The following is a 24,562-nucleotide window of genomic DNA, read 5'->3' as shown; positions in this document are numbered from 1 at the left end:
TGCATAATTTGGGTTCTAAAAACCTGATTTAAGTCTGAGGGAACGTTTAGAAGTGGAAAAATAGTTGAATAAAGTCCAAGTAAGCCACTTTTTGTCTATCAGCTCTGGCCACCTTAAACTAGTGCTAGGGAGGGCATATGTTTTGGGTCTGAAATCAGACTGAGATGTCACCTCCCTTTGGGAAATGAAGCTTGGACCTCAGCAGGTGCTGCCAACAGGGGAATATCTCAGCACACAGCTATTCGACCGAGAAGGTCACTCTCACATTGGCTGGTCGTCTCTCCTCTGGCTCTGACCTCAGAGCATCTCACGGGTTCCCTTCACTTGGACTTCTGAGCCAAAAACTGAATTCAAATTTGAAACCTAAATCTTTCAGATAAACTGAGTTCTGGTCTCCGCAGCAGGTGCATGGAGGCAAGAACAAAAACAAAGCTTCCTGAAACTTTTAAAGATGGTGAACAAAAACACAACTGAAGTTTAACCAAGCGGATCAGTACTGAGAAATTCAATTGGGCCCTCTCTTGGTTGTGATCGTTCTCCCTTGTCTTTGTTCCTGGCATATTATCATTGCTAAGACCAAAATGAATCTAGAATTCTTTCAAACCTTGTTGTTTATGGTTTAGTTTTAGTGAGCCTTTCCAACGCCTCAGGAGGCACTGAAGGAAAATGATACTGAGTTTGTTTCTGCCCAACAGAAACCTCTGTACAGCTCTTTGGTCCATGCTGCAGTTGTTTTTAAAGGTGCTATATAAATAAACGCAAAGTGCATGTTTGGTGCACAAGAAATTGACAAAATTATGATCTCAAGACTCAGATGACTGGCGAAGAAAAAAAAAACAACAAATTAGCAAAAATAAAATAGTAATAATTGGTCTGAAATACTGGCTACCTGCTGCTCTGATTTGTAACAAGATTGGCCGTGGAAGAACAAAATTCAGAATACTTTCACATTTCGCTTTTGGTAGGCCACTTAGTTCTGATAAATGAATCATTTAATGAACTCCAGAAGTCGAGGAATGAACCAGTGTTGTGTTTCCACCAGCAAAAAACTGTTTAAAATGAAATGTAGAGGTAGGCGAAAGTCTCACCCGGCTGGTTCAATTAGGCTGTTTGCTATTTTAAAAACAATATTCTAGCGAACTCATGAGGATGCATTGACTTTTATAAAAACCTACCAATAAAATAAAAAAAGAAAAGAAAACTCAAGGCAGAAATATCGACCTTAGCTGGCCTCATGTTGAAATATCAGCATTGGCCAAGATATAAAACAACACTTTACACGGTCCAACATCTGTTATGGTTGAATCCAACAAAAGACACAAAAAATAATATTTCAACTTGAACAAGGAGATTCCCAAAGACTCTGCATACAATAGGCTTAATTTCTTAAACAGGCATATGGGCAGAAAATGAAAGGAAAAGCAGCTCAAATAAAGAACATAAGAAAAACCCCTTCAAGATCATTTTAAAACATAACTAAGCCACCTAATACGACATTCTAACTTAATATTCCACTATTTTCTATAAATTGTCATTAAAAGGTACGAAATTTTTTAAACTCTACTATGAATGCTGTGGGTTTTTGTTCAAAAACACAAAGTTTCAGGATTACATAACAACCAGCCTTGCAAAACACATCTGCAGCTCTCTGTTTGACACAGACGTCATAAAGTGACTATCTGATGTTCTCGTGTTGTAGAAAAAAAAGGAAAATAATAGGGTGGGTGGGTGGGGGGGTTCCTCACATAGTACAAACTGTACACTGCGTGTGTGATGGGTGTAGTCAGACAGGAAGTTGCAGTTTTGCAAAAAGCGCACCATGTTGTTTGACAGGTGCCACCAAAAAGGAAAAACGCGGCAGTTTTAAAATTAAAAGAAGACGCAACCATTGGCTCCCACGGAGACTAAAGAGGAAGTAAGAGCGAAGCTGTTCATATCAAATTTAAAAATCACATGAGAGTCTAGAGAAAAAACACAAAGGCACTGCCCTTTTATGTAACACATTGTGTTTTTTTTTTTACTGGTTTTAACAGCTTTAGCTCAAACAGAATATTTCTATTAGAAAATACCAGCATGAAGGGAAACACAATCCAAGGAAGATCTCAAATACATTTGCACTCTGGACTGTGGAGTTAAGGATTGTACTTTTTCCTGTCCTTTTATTTTCTCCTGAAGGCAAAGCCTTCTTTGTTAAATTAATACTTGGGTGTGTGAAAAATATCAAAGCTGAGGGTCTGATGCTTCAAAATCAACATCCTGAATAGACTTTGACTAGGCTAATTGCTAAATGTCATTCCATTCCAGATCTGCCTGGAGGTTTAGGGTTCTTGTCCTGCTGGTAGATAAACCTTTGCCTTAGTCTCAGGTCTTCTGCAGCCTCTGAAAGGCTTCCTGCCAGTATGTATGTATGTACAGGTCATTCTCAAAATATTAGCATATTGTGATAAAGTTCATTATTTTCCATAATGTAATGATGAAAATTTAACATTCATATATTTTAGATTCATTGCACACTAACTGATATATTTCAGGTCTTTTATTGTCTTAATACGGATGATTTTGGCATACAGCTCATGAAAACCCAAAATTCCTATCTCACAAAATTAGCATATTTCATCCAACCAATAAAAGAAAAGTGTTTTTAATACAAAAAACGTCAACCTTCAAATAATCATGTACAGTTATGCACTCAATACTTGGTTGGGAATCCTTTGGCAGAAATGACTGCTTCAATGCGGCGTGGCATGGAGGCAATCAGCCTGAGGCACTGCTGAGGTCTTATGGAGGCCCAGGATGCTTCGATAGCGGCCTTTAGCTCATCCAGAGTGTTGGGTCTTGAGTCTCTCAATGTTCTCTTCACAATATCCCACAGATTCTCTATGGGGTTCAGGTCAGGAGAGTTGGCAGGCCAATTGAGCACAGTGATACCATGGTCAGTAAACCATTTACCAGTGGTTTTGACACTGTGAGCAGGTGCCAGGTTGTGCTGAAAAATGAAATCTTCATCTCCATAAAGCTTTTCAGCAGATGGAAGCATGAAGTGCTCCAAAATCTCCTGATAGCTAGCTGCATTGACCCTGCCCTTGATAAAACACAGTGGACCAACACCAGCAGCTGACACGGCACCCCAAACCATCACTGACTCTGGGTACTTGACACTGGACTTCTGGCATTTTGGCATTTCCTTCTCCCCAGTCTTCCTCCAGACTCTGGCACCTTGATTTCCGAATGACATGCAGAATTTGCTTTCATCTGAAAAAAGTACTTTGGACCACTGAGCAACAGTCCAGGGCTGCTTCTCTGTAGCCCAGGTCTGGGGAATGCGGCACCTGTAGCCCATTTCCTGCACACGCCTGTGCACGGTGGCTCTGGATGTTTCTACTCCAGACTCAGTCCACTGGTTCTGCAGGTCCCCCAAGGTCTGGAATCGGCCCTTCTCCACAATCTTCCTCAGGGTCCGGTCACCTCTTCTCGTTGTGCAGAGTTTTCTGCCACACTTTTTCCTTCCCACAGACTTCCCACTGAGGTGCCTTGATACAGCACTCTGGGAACAGCCTATTCGTTCAGAAATTTCTTTCTGTGTCTTACCCTCTTGCTTGAGGGTGTCAATAGTGGCCTTCTGGACAGCAGTCAGGTCGACAGTCTTACCCATGATTGGGGTTTTGAGTGATGAACCAGGCTGGGAGTTTTAAAGGCCTCAGGAATCTTTTGCAGGTGTTTAGAGTTAACTCGTTGATTCAGATGATTAGGTTCATAGCTCGTTTAGAGACCCTTTTAATGATATGCTAATTTTGTGAGATAGGAATTTTGGGTTTTCATGAGCTGTATGCCAAAATCATCCGTATTAAGACAATAAAAGACCTGAAATATTTCAGTTAGTGTGCAATGAATCTAAAATATATGAATGTTAAATTTTCATCATTACATATTTTGAGAAGGACCTGTATATATGTATTTCCATCCATCCATCCATCCATCCATCCATCCATCCATCCATCCATCCATCCATCCATCCCATCCATCCATCCATCCATCCATCCATCCATCCATCCCATCCATCCATCCATCCATCCATCCATCCATCCATCCATCCATCCATCCCATCCATCCATCCATCCATCCATCCATGCTGAGGAAAATTCCCACAGCCTGATGTTCCCACCACAATGTTTAACTGTGGGGATGGTATGTTCAACACGATGTGCATTATTTGGTTTTTGCCTCACATGGTGCTTTAGAAATGGGTCAAAATGTTTAATTTCGGTCTCATCTGGCTAAACCACCTTCTGTCACAAGTTTGCTTTATTCTTTTGGTGTCTTTCAACAGTGGCTTAGTTCCATGAAAACGCACACAGAAACAAAGTATACTCCCTAAAACAACAAAGGCCAGATCTGTGAACTGCACAAACAGATTCTCCCATCTGGGCTATGGATCTCAGCAGCTCCTCCAGAGTTACCATGGGCCTTCTTTGGCTGCTTATCTTATTAATACTCTTCCAATTTCAGATGATGGATTGAACACTGTTTCACTGCCATAAACTCCCCTACCTTCCTTGGTCTTAACAGTTGTGACTTTTTTATGTAGCTGCTGTAGTTTCAATATCTAAGATTTAAACAGCTTTAGTTCAGGTTCAATATTCCTACTAGAATTCTCTTTTTGTTCCCTAAGGCAAGAAAAGCTGGTAGAGCTGGAAACAATTCAAGGAAAAGCTCAAATACCTCTGCACTGTGAATCGTGGACCGAAGAAATGCGGGTTTTCCCTTTTGATGTTATAAAGCACAGGTTTTAGGGTGCTACAAAGAAAAGCTTCCCTTATCCAATTACAACTTGGTGTTTAATTAGTCTAAGCAGAGAAGCAGGCTGATGTTTCAAGTACGACATTCTGAATGGTCTAAAACTATGCAAAATCCCAAACTGTTTAATGTTTTTATAACTTTAAAACTGTTTGGGATATTCAACTGAATGTAATGTTTGATTTATGCTCTGAATTGGCAGGCTGGTAGAGGAAGTGTGCTTTACAACTGTCACACCATGACTCACAGAGCACATGTGGGTGGTAGAAAGGGTGTCTCCACAGAGATATCACTCAAAAATGATCAGTTTCCCAACTAGAGGAAAACAAGAAATCTGTTTTACCAGATATTATTTTGGGGGTCTGGATCTCCACAAAGCCCTTTTTGCTGAGGGTGTCTCTGAAGAGCTGGCAGACTCCTGACTGCAGACGGAAGATGGCCTGGCTGGTGGTCGTCTTTGGGAGGAAACACACACATACACACGCATAAAACACTGAACCCACAAGCAGAGCAGCATTACCACACATGGAGTGATTCATTGGACTCATTACCCAATCATAACAGATGTGCAAAAACAAGATTGCCAGTTTTTCTTCGTCGTGCACCTCCTGTCTGCACGAAGGTTAAAACATTTATTTGCTGGCAAGGGCGAGGCCTGCATCAGAGCCCGGCAGGAGCTCCGGGAACTCAAAACCTATAATTATCAATGTAATGCTGACGGCAAGACAGGGCAGATTACTGTTAAAAAATTAACCCCCGAAAACCAAAAATGTGTAACAGTTGAGTAAAAGAGCAGACAAAAACCTAAGAGTACACTCCCTAAATCTTTTGACTCATCTCAGATGGCCACAAACTTCTACAGTTTACTAGCCCAGGACGACAGTTATTACTTATCATAAAGAGAGAGACTGTTGGTGCCCAGTTTCATCTCTACTGAGGGCCCCAAATTTGAACAGACTTCATGACAAAATTTTGATAAAGGGGAAAAGTGATAGCGTGTGAATATTGGCCAAATTGTTATTCTGCAGACAACGCTTCAGGGTTGTCTGAGTGAAATCTAAGCAAGCAGCGTGAGCAATTGCAAAAAAGAAGAAGTGAAAAAGATATAAAACTTTCCTGACATTTTTACCAACACCTTTGCAAAGGTGCAAACCAGATTGCATCTGACTCATTTCTGCTATTTGTCACACGATTGGGCTGAGCCAGTCTTTTAACCTGGGAAAATCATCGAAAAGCCAGTCTGAGTGAGGCCACGCTTAAAACCTTCGAAAGCGCTTCCTGTTTACAGCAGGTCTGCAGTGAGTAGATGTGATGGGGGATAGGTAGGTAGGAGTCGGTCTGCTAAACTGGCAACTCTTCTGATGCTGCGGTTACAACTAACGAAGCAGAGGCATACTCTACAGGTTAGAAACCCAGCTGCGGTGATGAGACACCACAGACAGGGTTCAAAGTCCAAATAAGTGAGGTTTCAATCCATTTTGAAGGCTGCACTTCAGCCAAGCAGAGCATATGATTCAACTTCTGGGGAAAGTTTATACAAACAACTGTTACTACAAATAGGCTTGAAAACAGTCAAAATACTAAGATTTAATTGGAGTAAGAATGGCTGAAGTTATCCCTCTGCTTTTAACTTCTTTGGAAGATGTGAAATACCTTAGAGAAGTGATAAAACCCGCTCCAGTAAATTGCAGAACACCTTACCATGCAATGATGTGGACACCTGGCAGATGATCAGAACCTTCGACTTCTGCATCTTATTTAGTAAAATCAAAACTGGTCAAATGTAGCGCTGCAGAATTTATTTAAGAATTTAATTTACACTCTTTGCAAATGTATTGTATAAGATATCAATATCCTAAAGGGCTGCTTTGACTGCGATACATATTAGTTAATTATACAAGTACCATGCATTTATGCTCTACCTGCCATGAATTTATTTGGTGAAGCTTGTTGTTTAATACAGCAGAAAATGCTTTACAATGGCATTAAGATATGGTAAAGTCATTGGGGCTGTACCCCAATATACCCTACCCACCAAGGGTGCAATTATGAAGATATAATCAGTAGTATTCACATCACTCTTCATTGGTCATCATGTTATGCCTTATTGGTGGAAGAACCTTTACTGAGGTAAGAGTTAGCTGCAGAAATTCTAAGTTAGTTTAATTGTTTATATTGCGTAAAAGCTGTCTACCACCATCTAACATCAGTTATATCAGTAAAAAGGCTCACTTTGTAGAAGCGTTAACAGGTTCTGCTGCTGCCTGACAAGCAATGCAGATGTGCTGACTGCAGTACCTAACCCAAACAGTATGTTCCAACATGGAAAGTAGCTTAGGTATCTACTCTGACATGTACTTTATTTGCAAATTTGTTCCTAATATCTTGTGTTGTAGCTCATTTAATTAAAGATGTGTTTCCATTAAGTGACCCCAAACCTCCTAGAACTATCCTCAAAACCCTCTCTTAAACTGCTTGTTGCATGTACTTTAATTGCCAATGCTGTGTAAGAAAATAACATCCGCAAACTCAAACAGTTGTCTCATTAACAATTTCTATATGGAGTGTTAATGAGAGGAAAAAAGTCATGATTGTCACTAATAAAACTATAGTATATGATTATCCAGTCTCCACTCTATGTTATATAAAGTTCATCCTAATTTAGTGCAAAAGTGAAACTATAACAAGTTTTAAATGTATTTAAATGTATTTTTTAAAATCAGGATTACAAGGTGATGTTCTGCACCCATAACTTCTGATTATACACAGCAGTTACATGCTGAAACAAATTTAAAATCTTTCCAAACTCTGAAAAAACATAAAATAACAGATGAGGCCAACATGACATGCCCCATTAGAGCAGTGTTTAAAAACTTTAAATTTATCACATTTAATGTCATCAGGAAATAAGAACTGTAGAAAACTGGTGAAAATATTTAACCAAATCTAAAATGCTTAGCATCCTCCCAACACAAATCTCCATCTTGAAAGTTCAAATCTCCACCCTGAAAGTTCATGGTAATATTGAAAGTTCTACCTTCTTGCCAGGGCCATTTTTCTGGGTTAAATTTCTAACCTGGTGATCGGTTTTGATGCTTAGTAGATGGAGTAGAAACAGAAGGGGGTGAAAATGGCACCAGGAAACAACCCTGGTTCCATGAAAACCTTTCTATAATGGAAATGATCCTGAATTCAATTTAAACTTAACTGTTTAAGTGCAAACATTTGTTAGTTAATATGAGGAATTCATAGCTGTATCTCCATCTATTCGACTTTAGCTAACTTTAAATTGCTTGGTCTAAGCTTTAGTGGGCAAACTACATTAACACAAGTGAACCTCTTCTGTTTTTTAGTGTGTGAAGCACCTGATGTTAAAGCATCACATGAGAGACATTTCATAGGACCTAAACTATTCTTAGAGGAGCTTTATTGGTCTCTTATCGAGTGTTTGTCTAGCAGAGTGGGAACCACTTTATAGCTTCGCTGGGCTCTTAAGTGTACAAGTGATGACAGACCCTCGTCTGTGAGTTTCAAGTGTTACAGGAACAGGTGTTGTTGTGAGGCTTTAGAGCGGCACGGTTCTGTGCTGTGGTGTTGCTGCCTTCCTGCCAGCCTTATCATCCACACGTATCAAAACAATGAGACTCGGCAGCTGTGTGCCTTCTGCTGCTCACATAGATTTCGCATGTTTTCCACACATCGCAGCAGCATGTTAAATCACAGATGAATGTTTTCACATCTGAGGTGCAGCGGTTTCCTCAATCTTTTAGTTGTTATTAGGTAGTTTGCTTTCTGTTTGATTTCCTGCTTTACTGCTACAGCAGTTTTGGCTTCCCCCGTAAGTTTCCAAATTTAGATAATGGAATGTGAAAGGTTTTTAAACCACATTGCTTGAATATTTTTTACTAAAACTGAAACAGCATGCCACCCTCTAGTAAGCATTATCCCAGAGAGACCCATTTAAGATTACATCCACCAAAATGATAGCTTTGACACATTTCTGGTAGCATCTTACCCTGAGATCAATCACCCTGTTGTCCAGTCTGGTGTCCTGGTTAACAGTGGCTCTTCCTTCCTGAGGGGAAAAAACATTATAACATCACAACCAAACATTTAGGTTATGAAACATTTTACAGATTTGAACTGATCTGCTCCTGCTGTTTACACAGGGGTGTAATCGATGATGTGTAAACATTTTACAGTCTCTTTAAATCTCACAAGGGACGAAACATACAGAGAGTTCATCGAGTGTTCTATGCAGGTTTATCAATGGAAGGTTGTGTGGAAGGAGAAACTATGGTAGAAAAAGGTGCACTCATTAGCTATAAGCCATAACTAACCAATTAAGGAGAAATAACACAAAAAATAATTTACTCTGTATATGGATCAAATTAGTTAACTTTTTTTAACCAAATTACTGAAATGTATTAACTTTTTGATGATTTTTTAAGTTATTGAGAAACATATTGACAGTTGCAACAACAGACATGCCAACTTATTTTCACTTACATAGTGAACAAATTAAACCACCCTATGAAATTCTGTGCATTTTTTTACAGATGTGCATGTATGGATATATAGTATAAATTTTAACAATACTCAAAATTTCAAGTAATATAGGTGATCCATTTACGAAAATGGCTTCTAAACTTTAATTTAAAAATTAAATTCAAGTGAGAAAGAAATCAGGACATTTTTTGGAATTTATTCGTACCTAAAATGACTAAAATCACACACAGGTGTATCACGTCAGGCACATATGATGAGAACACCATAACTCAGCATTTTGAAGATGGTTTGCTCTGTTTACACACCAGACATTAAGCTTTATTTGCTCCTGATTGGTAATGTGGGAGCGAACACCATGAGAACAAAAATGCAGTTTGAGGCCTTCAAAAGCAAGATAGTAGCAGCTTAAGAGTGTGATGAGGGATTTAAGGAGGTCTCAAAATAAATCGTAATCAGTCATACTAACGTACTCAAAATAGTCTGTAAGTGGAAGACATTCAAAACAACAGCCATTATTCCCTTGGCTGGCCCACAAAAAAAAAGAGATACTGAAAAATGCTGAAAGAAGTTTCCACAAAATCTAAAATGTTATTGCGGGACCAACAGCAGGCTCTTGCTACTGTTGCTATGAACGTGCATCAATAAGAAAGAAAATGCACAAGTTTAACTTCATGGGATGTGGGCAAGAAAGAAACCTCTGCTCTCCAAAAACAAAATAAAGATCAAACCTAAGGTTGCTAGAGAGAAAGAAAGTGATTCTAGAATAAATGGTTTTTTGGACAGATAGATCTAGAATTAAATTATTTAGACAACAGAACAGACGGCATGTTTAGCATAAACTAAATCCAGAAATCCGGAAAACAAATCTCATACCAGCTGTCAAGCATAAATCTTGAAGCTTCATGGTTTGGAGGGTGCTTTGCTACAGAGGGACCTGGCCAGCTCACCATCAAAACATTTGCAATGAAATCTACAGTTTCAGACCAGAAATATGAGTTTCAAATCTACAGTACAAAATGTAAGACCATGAAGCTGAACCCTGTAACATGGCAATGACTCAAAACATATCAGTGAATCTACCGGGAACTTCCTGAGACTTTAGAAATAGAAAGCCCTGGGCTAAGTCAAAGCCCGGATCTTGATCTCATTGAGATGCTGTGTGGACACTTGTAACGTGACGTACATGCAAGAAATTCCTCGAACATCCCACAGCTAAAAGTGAAGATTGGGGCAAACTTTCTTCAGACAGTTCTGTGGTAGAAGACTCGACAAATGTTGCACTGAAGTTATTTCAGCTAAAGGAGTGTGATGTTTTACCTCAGTTAGAAAACACATTTGCGTTAATATCTTTTGTTTAATGGTATAAACAAAGCTCATTTTTGTTGTAGATAAATCACCTAAAGTGTAAATAAAATAAGATTAGACATTAATAAGTGAACAACTATTAAACAACTAAACATTGAGGTGTCCTAATATTTTCACAACTGTAATGTATACAGTAACAACCTAACAGGAAACAAGGTCAGTTGTAGCTTCAATAACAAAAACAGTCAGCTGCAACAAAACATCTGCAGTTCGAGACAAAGGAGAACCAACTCAGAAAAGAGGAAAATAAAAAACAAATGAAAAAGTAAACGTTTCATCACAGGAGGAACTACTGCTTCCAGGGTCACACCATGCTTCCCCCAGATACTCCTCTGGGGGATAACTTAATAGCCCATGTTGTTACATCCTGCCTCAAACATCACCATGCAGTGGGGCAGTGTTAGATAGGCAGACAGTCTGAGCTGTTCTGGTCCATGTCTCTGGGGACGACAGGTGCTGCTACAAGCGTGTGACTGACATCTTCAATCCCAGCAGAAAACACCTGAGATCCTGCTGCAGATGTGAAATTTAGCTGGTGGATACAAACCGTTGTGTTCACAACAACAAGGTGCGATCTGTGTACAGACGAGGACAAATTTGTTGACAGCTCTGGTCGAGACGTGCAAAAAAGCCTTAAAATAATTAAGTAGTGACACAGTCTTACATTAAAAATAAAATGTTGTATATTTTAATTTTGCAAAAAAAAAAAAAAAAAACATCACTGATGACACCATCAACCATCCCTCTAAAAAAATGTAACTTCAACCTTATTTCTTACTTTACTTTTTAAGTTGATCAGACTTTGACGACCAGGACTTTTATAAGAAAGTGATCACTTTCTGTTTCCACTGGGGTAGAAATATGATGTGGCGGATGCCCATTTCGCTTAAAAATTGGAAAGACAAGACAAGGTGTCATTCAAGTTCCTCAGATGTGTATACTTCATAAGTTTGAAAACGGATATTGGAAAATGGCTGCTTGCCTGATCCTCAAAGCAGATCTACAGTCAGAGCAACGAATGAAGTTTAAAACAACTGCAACTGACACCTAAAAAAGACTGGCAGATGACTCAAAATGGCATGCCACTATACACACCGAGCCTCCATAACAACTATTAGATGTTTTCTACGTGCCAACTGGTTGTTTTGAGAGTGATGCCAAAAAAATAAAAGATAAACAGCCTAAACAACTGGAGTTTTCTAAACTGCACTTAGATTTTCAGTAGACCTGTGTGCTGTGGTCAGAAATGACCTTGTTTGCAACAAACACTGCATGTGGTTTAGGCTTAAAAAAAAGGATGAAGGCATATTACGCCTATTGTTGGGTACGATGGAAAATGTGTGATTCTGTGGGCCTCCTTCTCTTCTAAAGGACATGGGAACCTTGTGGGATATCATGAACTTCAAGTTAACACAGAAATGCTTCACCAGACACGAAATCAACCTTCTTTTATGGTCATCCCTGTCGCCAGAACTCAACCCAATAGAAAATGAAAATGAGGCTATTAACAAATTATTAACGGCAGGGTTGCCAAACATTGTGCCACAGGTTGTTTCTGTTAAAAAGCGTGCAATTTTTTTTTCTCAGTCAAATGTTCTCAAATTATAGGGTTTAATTGTCTATAATGGTCAGTTACAGCAATAAAAGATGAATTTATTTTAGGGCTTTTTACTCAAGTTTACCTTCAATTTTATAGTCTGTAATTTGATACCAAATATGATAGATGACAACCTGTTCCAGGTGTCAATTGCCTTTTGTTCAACATCAGTAGGGATAAGATGCAGCCTTCTATATAATAAGGTCAGAATAATGGATCATAACGTTGGATCAACAGTTAAATCGGTGCTTTGGCTCTGCAAAACAACAACTTCAATATTTCACCACCACTAACTACATCTCAGCTGTGCCTTTTTATGTCGTGGCTCTGTCAAATTATTCCAAAACACTGACCGCTGGTCCTGATAAAACGCTTCGTGATAAAACAATAATCTGCATTGAGAGGAGCGGGTCAAACAAGGTAATAAGGTAATTATGCTTCTCATTGACACAACTTGAAATTTTCCTTGATGTTTTGTCCACATGTGTCACATTACATGAAAAAACTTCAATGTAGGGAAAATTATATATATATGAATTCCCAAAGTTTTCACAAATAAAAATCTGAAAAGTGTGGCTTGCATTTGTATTCCACCCCGCTAAGTATAACCACTTTTTGCAGCAGTTGCAGTTCTTTTGGGGTACGCCCCTACCAGCTATGCACATCTAGAGACTAAGTTATTAAACAGTTGCCCATTCTTGTTTGCAAAACAGCTCAAGCCAATCTCACCTCCTCCCCCTCTCCATCTGGCCTGACCGCGTCCTCCAGCTGCAGGGGGAGACGAGGTTCTGCCTGGCTGATGACAAAAATCTGAAACAAAAAAAAAAAAAAAAAGCTTAACAATATAAAATATGGAGAACAAGGCTGCAATGTCTACATTAGGCATTCAGAAAATGGAAAGTACCTAAACTCCAGACTCAGACTATGTCAAAGTGAAAGCGTATAGGAAGTTAAAACCCCCTCTGTTTGTGTGAAAAGCTTTCTTCAGCTCACAAACCTGCATGTTGGTTGTTTTCTCATATTTCTGGTCTGACATTCTTTGTGAAAATGTAGAGCTTGAACACTTTGACTCATAGCTTTAAAATGCTATTTCTTCACACTACCTAGTACAGGGGTTAACTGGTCCCTGATGATCCCAAACATCTTGAACAACAAGTTTCAAAAATAGAGGTAAATATTAGGTGCACTGTTTTGAAGATGTTTATATACTCAAAGGGCACCTATGGGTTTCCTGTGAGGGGAGCTGTGTACCTGCCTGAATAAAATGAAGCACAAATGCCTAAGTGTCTGGATGCTTTTATGCTGCCAGTCAGGAACAAATGCAACTATGTGCTTTCATTTGGATGTGAAGAGGAACAAAGGTGCACGAGACGGCAGTTCAGGTGAACTAACCCTCTCAATGTGGAGCTCCACGTCCTGCTGAGAACAGCTCTCAATCTTCTGCTCCACTTTCCTCACCATGGCCTCCACATCCACGATGCTCTCCTTTGTGATGCTGCAAAGTGAAAGCAACAAACTGCACTTAGAAAACAAAATCATCCGATTTGGTCAAAGCCACATTTCTGTTAAACCCTGACCTGTGCCTGCAGACATGCAGGAAGGAGAGAGTGTGGGATTATGGGTGAGTGATTTTTGACTTGATGGTGCAATTTTTCTTCTTTTTTCCCCAATAAAAATACAACTGTTGCTGTGTCATTCGCTGAAAAGTGAAAAGGTATTTCAGATGGTATATGCACTGGTGGCTTTCAAAACAAAAAACTGTGTCCCCTTATCCCCCTGCTTTAATCAACAGGCTGCAACATAATGCACAATTTCCACACATGCAGATGGCTCAGGGTTGGGGAAGGAGGGAGGGAGGGTATTTTTTATCACATCTCAAATTTAAACAATTTGTTATTGTCATAGATAACCTTAAATAATTTCTATTAGAAGGTGTGATATTTCTAGCTAAAATTTCTGTTAATTTAGATGATTTTGAACTTATATTTAATGAAAACCCAAAACTCAAAATCTCGGAAAACTACAAAACAACTGTTCAACACAGTTCTGTATCTAAGCCTATTACCTTGAAGGTTGAGTAGAAGAAAAAACTGCGGTAGGAAACGACAGTCTTGAGAATAACATGAACCCAAGTCCATTCAATAGATTCACATGGTGTGAATTGCAGCTGGAGTCAGTGCTTCAGGAGTCACCAAATACAGACACGATTTAGACCAGGACATAGTTTACGACTGTCACGTTCCTTGTGTTAAGGCACTCCTGAATTAGTGACATCTAAGGACCTTGCTTGGGCTAAAGAGGGGGCGGATGGACTGCTGCTCAATTTGTCGCTGGAATTTTGCATTTCATTGGAATATCAAGGTCACAGACTTTGACAGAAGATCGAATAAGCACAGATTTCAAGTTGCTGGAGGTTTAGAGTGAACTTTCCACATTCAACAAAGGTTTATTGAGCCTTGTCACCTGCTGGTGTTAATCCACTGTGTCCAACAGGAAATGTTAGATCTCTTTAGATTTCCTTCCACGAGCTTTATGGTGATGCTAATTTCATTTTACAGCGATACTTGGTAACTGGCACACTGCCAAAAAGACCTACCAATATACCTGGTTTAATCAGCATGGTATCGCTATGCTACATTGGCCATTAAACTGAGAGAATCTGTGGGCTAATGTCAAGAGGAATTTATGAGACAGCTGAACTAACAACGCAGATGATCTGAAGGCCGGCGTTTAAGCAACCTGGGCTTTCCCCATCACCTCTGTGCCAGGCTGCATTGATGGAATATGTAGTGCAAAAGGAGTCCAGACAAATAATCAATGCAAATACTGTACAGTACATTTACATGCTTTTCAATAGGAAAATAGTTCTTAATTAAATTACCTTTCTTACTGGTAAAAATAGGGTTTTCTTTAGCTGTGAACCATAATCATCCACATAAGCAAAAATAAAAGCTTGAAATATCGGTTATCTGTGATTCGTCTGCAATGAATCTTTAGAATATTTGAAATTAACTTTTCCAGCTGAATTACATTCACTTTTTAATGATATTCTGATTTATTGAGATGCACCTTCATCCACTCACTACTGACTAACTCAAAAGAAAGACGAAACAAACTAAATTTGACTAACAAATGACAGCTCTACACTATTTGAGATGAATGGCACTAATTATATAAACTCCTAACTAAAGCACAGATTGATACTACAAAATTATGTTCAATGTTCAAATAAAGTTTGTCATTTTTTTTCAGAAGCTGAAAGAAATAGATTATATTGCCCTGTTCTGATTCTGATATCCAATTTTGAGAAGAGGATGGTTTCAGTCCTCAGAAGCGTGCTGGAATCATCTAACCTTCCTGCACTAGACAACGGCTCCACTGGGAAAAACTGACATGGTCATATACTCTTCATGTTGTTTTTCTTAATCTCATGCATGTTTATGCTTCTGACTATAAAACAATTTAGAAATGAAGTCACTACTAGTTCACTATAAGAACGATGGCCAAGTTTTTTAATTTGCCAACTTAAACAAAGTATGGTTTAATAGTTGTCAGTGAATCCGAAAGGTTCGTAGAAAATAAAACAAAAGGGGCTACATGTTGCATCACATTTCAGGCCATAGGAGGCACCCAGCTACACAACCAAACCATCTGGGCTTTGTTCCTATTTGTTTTAATTTCCTCGACATACATTAAGATGAAAGTAAATATGGAAGTGGGCTGTTTTTTTTTTTTGTCTTTGTTTTTTTTCCCTAAACAATGCACTGTCTCTAAATTCAAGCTGGTGGAAACTCAGTGTACCGTATTAGAAAAGTGAAACACCCCCCTGCTTGCCAGATGGGAGACCTGCTGTAATCCGTCACTCCTCCTCATTAAAATGCAGTAATTAGGGACTGAACATTGGGGCACTGCTGTCCCTTCAGCCTCACGACAGCTGCTGCCATGGTCCTTCCCATTCAGGAGGAGATCACTTAAATAAATAAATCCACTACATTAATGGCCATCTCGGCTTGCCCCCAAAGACGCTAAGGAGACACGGCAAGAAACTGTCTGGAATTTGACAACATCGCATGGAGATGAGATGGAGAGGACAAGGGAGATTGACTTCAGTAAATGACCCAAGAAAACACAAGATGGTGAGGTCCTCCACCCTGCTCATAAGTTTATAAGGAGGAAATTGCTTGCTGGTGTGTCTGGATTTTCTTTGCCATACGATATTTTCGGCTTTTGTGCGTACGTACAATGACAGCCTAGGTCCTTAACAGCAGCATTTTATATATACAATATGGAAACATTTTGCACTTAAGTTATAGCAAAACCTTTGCCTCCTTTAGGTAAAATGTATACAGTGGGGAGAACAAGGATTTGATACACTGGCGATTTTGCAGGTTTTCCCACTTGCAAAGCATTTAGAGGTCTTTAATTTTTATTAAAGGTACTCAACTGTGACTGACGGAATCTAAAACAAAAATTCAGAAAATCACAGTGTGATTTTTAAGTAATTAATTTGCATTTTATTGCATGACATAAGTATTTGATCACCTACCAACTAGTAAGAATTCTGGCTCTCACAGACCTGTTAGTTTTTCTTTAAGAAGCCCTCCTGTTCTCCACTCATTACCTGTATTTACTGCACCTGTTTGAACTCATTATCTGTATAAAATAGACCAGTCTACACACTCAATCCAACAAACTCCAACGTCTCCACAATAGCCAAGACCAGGCAGCTGTGGGAGGACATCAGGGATAAATAGTAGACGTGCACAAGGCTGGGATCACGTATACAGGCGGTTCAAATGAGCTCCCTCTGCGTGGAGGCTGGGCACACCCTACAAGTTAGGGTGAGGATGGAGCTAGGAAGGGAGTTCCTGCTTTTCAGCATCGATGGGAGTCAGGGTGGTTTGAACATCTCACAATATGCTTCCTGGGCATCTCCTTTTTTGAGGTTTTCAAGGCACATTTCACAAGACAAAATCCCGGTGCAAACCCAGAATTTAGTGGAGGGAAAACATTTATCTTCAGGCCAGGGAATGTCTTGGGATCCCCCAGAATGAGCCGTAGGGATGTCAAGGTTTCTCTCCTAGAACTTCTTCAACCTAATCTTGAATGAGTGGGCATTAACATATGGGTGGGTAGAAAGAAAAACAAATGGGTGATTTTATGAGAAGATCAGCGGACAGATGGATGTTTTCATGAATGGGTGGATGAAGGGATAGATGGAAGGATTAATGAATGATTTTATGACCAAAAAGTTGACATATTTGATAGATATTGTAAAGGCACAAACAAAAGTGACATATCAGAGGCGTTATTTGTAAAAACAGGACTGCTGCTTTCACTGCCTAGTAAAGATTAAGATAGTCTTTTCCATTAAAGAAAAGCTAAAATGGGCCCCATTCAACTCTTCTGCAGTGGCTGCAGAATAAAGGTTCCAGAGCCTCTGGAGCTCTTAATTAAACAGAGTGAAAAGGGACATGGAATAAATGAAAGTCAGCTTCCCACTATGACGACACTTTTGCCCTCGGTATGATTATGAGAGGATTTCCTCTTAATCTGGGTTCCCACTCAGCTCATCAATCCTCTCACCACAGTGTGTGAAACTAAATGCGGGGTAGAAACCCACCAGTTCCATATTGAGAAGCAGAAACTCTAGCTGTCAAGTAAAACAATGTTGTTTTGACAACTGTGTGTCATTTTCACTTGCTCCGTTGCTAGGTGACAAGTTTTGCAACACAAGCCAACCGTCAGATCACAAACATTGATTGAGGAACCATGACACCATGACACCTAAAAGACAGAGTTGCAAATACGCAAACATCTTAATAATTGCTTGGGAAACTTCAGTTCAAAAAGCTTATAAATGTCAACAGGACACTGTTTTACCTTCATATCACTGACCTTGTATTATAAAATAAAGCAGTTTAAAATGATCTCGGGTATTTTTTTGGTTGTCTGCCTTAACAAACCCTTAATATCAGAATCTCGCTGAAAAGCATAATGCTTGCTATCTCCCTCTTTATCTCACAAAATATTTTGTATTATTCATTTATATGTTTGTTTCAGCAAAAACTGAATACATGGCCACATTTTAGCGAAATTTATCCTTTTAAGGGTCAAGATTTCTCTCATGAAGATCAGAATTAGAATCAGCTTTATTGCCAAGTTTGTACAGAGAAACAAGATCAATTCATGCTTGAATTAATTTATTTTACAGACAGGAGCTTGTTATTGATGACTCAGAAGTTCTTTTACTTGTTTAGTCTTGTCGTGGGTTCCTTCTAGTTGCCCATGTGGTGGGCCTGGACACCATCAACTTGACTCCAAAAAGTAGAAGAAATCACAACATGTCAGCATCTGAAGGTTGAGCTTTTTATTTACACACCTCCCAAAACTGAAGTGCAGAGTAGCAGAAAAAAATGAGAAGAAAAACTTGATATATACATAATGTTTACAACGCCTTGTCTTTCTCTTAGTGCTGCCCATCAACATTACCTCCTCTGTAACCAGGCCAGACTGACACCAGCAGAGCCAGAAACTCTTCTTATAAACCTTAAGCCCCACCCCACAATCACATCAGCCAACAATTAATCATTTATTTTACTATGTAGAAAAACCAAAACATTAATGACCCCAAAAACAATCAATATTAACTTCTTGCTTTCATTCTGAAGCTCTTGATTTTCTTTAGTTAAAAATAATCTACCGTTAAATTTTCTGGCGGAAGAGTAGCGAAAACAGGACGAATCGTTACGCCCACTTTTACTCAAGCTGCCACAGGCACCCGGACAACGCTACATGAGTGAGTACAAACTTATATCGTTATGTTTAAATGTGAATGTATGAGTACCGATTTCTATGTGTGCCTCCAAGTGTGCACCCTTGGTCGCCACGGACTTCAAGGAAAGATGAATGTGTAAAGCGATCTGGCGGTAGCTGTCATATACTGCGAGAGACATGTAGTTGAATGGGTGTGTAGGCACAGGCATTGCGATGTGTGGGTGTGAGCGTTCTATCAACGGAAGGGACAGAACTGCTCCGTCACAAGTCTGTTTGTAGATACGTTTCTGCGATTGCAAATGACAACAAAGTGTGAACCGGCTTCATGGCAGTTATTTATTTTGCTGAGTCAATAATCTCACATCATGGTACAGTGCAAATCAGAAAAGGTCATCTGACGAGGAACTGAAACACCATCAGGAGTTTGTAAAATTTGCTCCGACTGACGTCAACACTCCATACTGAACATCAGTGGACTCAGCACAATCTGGAACACAGTTTATCTTCAGTATTATTAAAACAGTTCAACAAACTGTAGAAAGGACCCATAGGTCTCTTTTACAAAACATGGATGTAGCAAGCATGTTTAAGATTTATATGTAGAAGGAAAGCTAAATCAACAAAAAAAACAAGTAGGTAGTAATTTATTAACTAAACATGCTAAAATTTCACTTCGTCTTCTTGGATTTCCACCCAAAAATAACAAACCTCCAACAGATACTGGTTTTATTTTACATTCTCCATATATCTGGACTACCTGGTACAAAACAAGATACCTACAGTGAAACTCAGTTGTGGCAGCCTCATGCCATTAGGTTGCTTTTTTAACGGAGGGTTGAAAAGGGATTTATTTTTTAGCACTGAAGTGATTCTAAGCATGCATGTAAATTAACAAAATATAGTGTTAATCAAAGAAAATGTAAGTTTTGGCTTGACTTAGCCTAAGCTTCAAACTATCACCAACCGAAAAATGTATTGGATGACATGAGGAGGGCTGTGGACGAGAGATCTACTCACAATCTTTGAAGTTTTGCATGAAAAGAGAAGTGGGGCTAAATCATACAAATGAATGAAATGGTGCTCAAACAAAACTTTAGGTTAGCTTTTGCATACTTATGCAGCCAGACCTTTGCGCCTTTATAATTTTTACTTGATCATTCTAACATGTTTATTTTCTATTTTAACTGAACTGTAAAGGATATGCATCACACTAAAGGTAGGTATAGTTTTGGAATGATTTATCATTCTCATACACAAAGCCTGGGTCTGTATGCTTTGACATCCATGGTACATGCCCATGTCATCAACACACTTAATCTGGTGCAGATTAAGATTTAGCTTTTGTAACCCATATTCAGTGTACAGCTCTAGCCTTTATCATTTAAGACCAAAATTTGGAAGCAAATATTTTGAACTGAAATAAAGAGTTTTAATTTGCGCATTACGCAACTATATAAACATGATAATTAAATAAATTTACCATGATACATTTCTTACTCTAATTATCAGGCGTTTGTGTTTGTCTTGCTAAGACCTTGCTTTCTTCAAAGTCATCTCCTCTTGGGTCTCATTTATAAAAGTAGCGTATGCACAAAAACTGCCGTACGTCACTTTTCACGCACAGGTTGTGATCCATAAAAAACAAACGGGGCAATCTGCGGTGCCTTGCACAAACTCTAACTCATGCATACGCTCGTTTTAGAGACTGAGGAAACTGGTGACTCAGAAGGAGAGGTGGGCGATCGAAGCCACACTGCATCATGATTCCTCACAGACATTTAATTTCATTCTATATCGAACTTTAATCATAGATCGACTTTATCATAAAATGAAAATGTGACAACGTGTGAGGCAATAACACTGATTGCTGTAAACATTGAAAGACTCCCTGTTCTGTTACATGTGTTAACCACTCTGGGGTTCCTGGAAACCATTGTGGCTACCAAACATGGACATTTCTTGCTGGTGTGTCTGGATTTTCTTTGCCATACGATATTTTCGGCTTTTGTGCGTACGTACAATCACAGCCTAGGTCCTTAACAGCAGCATTTTATATATACAATATGGAAACACTTTTGCACTTAAGTTATAGCAAAACCTTTGCCTCCTTTTGGTAAAATGTATACAGTGGGGAGAACAAGGATTTGATACACTGCCAATTTTGCAGGTTTTCCCACTTGCAAAGCATTTAGAGGTCTTTAATTTTTATTAAAGGTACTCAACTGTGACTGACAGAATCTAAAACAAAAATCCAGAAAATCACAGTGTGATTTTTAAGTAATTAATTTGCATTTTATTGCATGACATAATTATTTGATCACCTACCAACTAGTAAGAATCCCAGCTCTCACAGACCTGTTAGTTCTTCTTTAAGAAGCCCTCCTGTTCTCCACTCATTACCTGTATTTACTGCACCTGTTTGAACTCATTATCTGTATAAAATACACCAGTCTACACACTCAATCCAACAAACTCCAACGTCTCCACAATAGCCAAGACCAGAGAGCTGTGGGAGGACATCAGGGATAAATAGTAGACCTGCTCCAGGCTGGGATGGACTACAGGAAAAAAGCCAAGCAGCTTGGTGAGAGGTCAACAATTGTTGGCGCAGTTAGAAGAATATTGAAGAAGTTCAAGATGACAGTCAATCTCCCTCGGTCTGGGGCTCCATCCAAGATCTCACCTCGTGGGACATCAATGATCATGAGGAAGGTGAGGGATCAGTCCAGAACTACACGGCAGGACCTAGTCAATGACCTGAAGAGTGTTAGGACCACAGTCTCATTAGTAACACACTACGCCACCATGGATTAAAATCCTGCAGCGTACACAAGGTCCCCTGCTCACGCCAGCGCATGTCCAGGCCTGTCTGAAGTTTGCCACTGACCATCTGGATGATCCAGAGGAGGAATGAGAGAAGGTCATGTGGTCCGATGAGACAAAAAAAGAACTTTTTGGTCTAATCTCCACTCGCCGTGTTTGGAGGAAGAAGAAGGATGAGTACAACCCCAAGAACACCATCCCTACTGTGAAGCATGGAGGTGGAAACATCATTCTTTGGAGATGCTTTTCTGCAAAGGGGACAGGACGACTGCACCGTATTGAGGGGAGCATGGATGGGGCCATGTATTGGTAGATCTTAGCCAACAACCTCCTTCCCTCAGTAAGGGCATTGAAGATGGGTCATGCCTGGGTCTTCCAGCATGACAACGACCCGAAGCACACAGCCAGGGCAACTAAGGAGTGGCTCCGTAAGAAGCATCTTAAGGTCCTGGAGTGGCCTAGCCAGCCTCCAGACCTGAACCCAATCGAAAATCTTTAGAGGGAGGTTAAGGTCTATGTTGCCCAACGACAGCCCCGAAACCTGAAGTATCTGGAGAAGATCTGTATGGAGGAGTGGTCCAAACTCCCTGCTGCTGTGTGTGCAAACCTCATCAAGAACTACAGGAAACATCTGATAGTTGGAATTGCAAACAAAGGTTTCTGTAACAAATTTTAAGTTGTGTTTTTCTGATTTTGTTTTTTTAGAAGCAGTCACTCTGAGTTGAAGAGTACCTGTGATAAAAATTAAAGACTTCTACATGCTCTGCAAGTGGGAAAACTTGCAAAATCGGCAGTGTATCAAATACTTTTTCTGTCCAAAGTCGATCAATGGTCTGGTAACATCAATGTATACTTTGAGGAAATGGGACATTAAAGTGAAGTCTGGAATGCAGTTAATACAATCAAAAATCCATAGGACTGTTTTTAAGAAAATCACCATAAACACAAACTTGAAGTTGCTTTCAAATGTTTAGTCTCTATTGATATTCTCAGACACCATTTCACTGCTTATTTAAAAAAAATAACAAGGCAGAGGAAAAAGAGGCTGGTGAGGCCAGCTCAGATCACACTGAAGATGTCAGAACCTGCTGGGCTTATGAGGTAACTGTCTGAAACAGTTCCAGAGCCCAACGTGTTCTTTAAGAAGGCCTGACACTGCTCTGTTTGTACTGTCTGGCTAACAGCCTTTACTCAAATTGTTCACTTTCAACCCTTCCTGTGAGAATGGCACTGCATACAAAGCTGCAGAGGCATTTTCTGAGCCCTGCACTATGGCCACATCTCAAACGGTGTTTGTTACTGCAATATCTGAATTGGCAAAGGTGAGTATCAACTGCCTTTTCATGTGGTCGGTTACAGCTGTGGGTGTTACTTATTGACTAATTCCGTAACATCCACAGAGAAGCCATTTATGTTGCATATGATAATTAAAGTCTCACATGTTAAATTCACTAAATACAGGGCGCAAAATAAATGCCTGTTTGGAAATCAGTGCATTGAACATTTCAACATATGTGCATGAATTTCATCATACAGCATTTTTCTATGTAAATTTAAGCAGCCATTAGAGTCATTCTACAATTAAGCTCCCATGTGAACCTCTAATGTAAGCCTAAGGCAGCATTATTGTATTTTTCTCTATCCTCCGAAAATTGCTTTCATTCACAGACTAGCAGTAATGGGCTACAATTTAGCTGTTAAAATGACTAATGATGTTTTGCACTTAAGTGTGGCTTCCTTTTTTGGTCCACACTGCTGTATCTGCCATCTTAACAGGAAGTGCTCCATTAAAAACAGTGTTGTATTCCCCCCTGTTAAAAGCCAGCTTCAGCTGTCATGTGAAAAATGATGGATTGCCCCACCCTCCTCTCATGGGTTAGAATGCGTGAAAATGGACCAGTGGACGATTAGGGCCCAGGATTTTCCCACCATTGTCTGCACTGACTCTGACAGGAAAAGCAGTCTTGGTACTCACTTTGCGGCAAACTTGACCATCTGCTTGCTGGCACGATCTCCCACTGCGACCAGCGCTTGCACGTTGAACTGCTGCTGACGCAAGACCAAGAAGCATTGCTTCCCTGCAAAGAAAACAACAACAATAGGTGGTGCAGGCCTAACAGGCTTACTGAAAAATACGTAGTTGGAAGCAGAGTTGGTCTGCTCAATGAAATCAAAAACCTGCATACCACAGCTGCAGAGGGTCAAACATTTGTGAACAAAGCCTTGTGTTTGAAGAACACTTTGTGGTGCAAGTGTGATTGCTACTATAGAATCAATCCCACACACAGACACCTAGGTACTGTGTGTGTGTGTGTTTGTGTGTGTTAGCTAACAAAAACTCAGGTCAGCAGATAGGTGGACCACCCAGATACTTTGATGTTTGTTGAATGAGAGACAGAGGCAGGTGGTGGGGATAGTAGCAATGCCAAAATCCCACCAACAAATAAACCTCATCCCACACCCAATCAGGATGTTGTTCTGCTCACAAGGACATCCTACAGCGAGCACAGAGAATGAAAACACAAGTGGATGGGAAGCGACTCTTGACCCTGGAAGTCATCTAGAAGGGAAACGGCAAAAAAAATACAATAATCGGTTTGTTTGTGATGGCAGTTTTAGCGCAGCAGAAGAAAGGTGAAGTGTTTCATAGAGAGGTGTAACAAGCAGGCAAAGCTCAGGCAGTTCATTGTATTCAGA

At 39.7% G+C, this 24,562-nt stretch overlaps 1 protein-coding gene across 1 annotated transcript in view; it reads right to left on the bottom strand.

The window, feature by feature from the left end:
* The window catches only part of dars1 (aspartyl-tRNA synthetase 1), a 46,575-nt gene that overhangs the window by 8,689 nt on the left and 13,324 nt on the right, over nucleotides 1-24,562 (bottom strand). The window contains exons 6-10 of the mRNA XM_047371428.1: nucleotides 23,841-23,943; nucleotides 13,658-13,760; nucleotides 12,995-13,075; nucleotides 8,810-8,869; nucleotides 5,138-5,249 (exon numbers count right to left, since the gene is read on the bottom strand). Coding sequence (XP_047227384.1) covers nucleotides 5,138-5,249; nucleotides 8,810-8,869; nucleotides 12,995-13,075; nucleotides 13,658-13,760; nucleotides 23,841-23,943 — 459 coding nt within the window. The remainder of the gene's footprint in view (nucleotides 1-5,137; nucleotides 5,250-8,809; nucleotides 8,870-12,994; nucleotides 13,076-13,657; nucleotides 13,761-23,840; nucleotides 23,944-24,562) is intronic.

The sequence above is a fragment of the Girardinichthys multiradiatus genome, chromosome 7 (genome assembly GCF_021462225.1).
Source record: "Girardinichthys multiradiatus isolate DD_20200921_A chromosome 7, DD_fGirMul_XY1, whole genome shotgun sequence".
Taxonomy (NCBI): domain Eukaryota; kingdom Metazoa; phylum Chordata; class Actinopteri; order Cyprinodontiformes; family Goodeidae; genus Girardinichthys; species Girardinichthys multiradiatus.
Note: the sequence above shows the minus strand (reverse complement) of the source record. Positions and strands in the feature narration are given on the sequence as shown.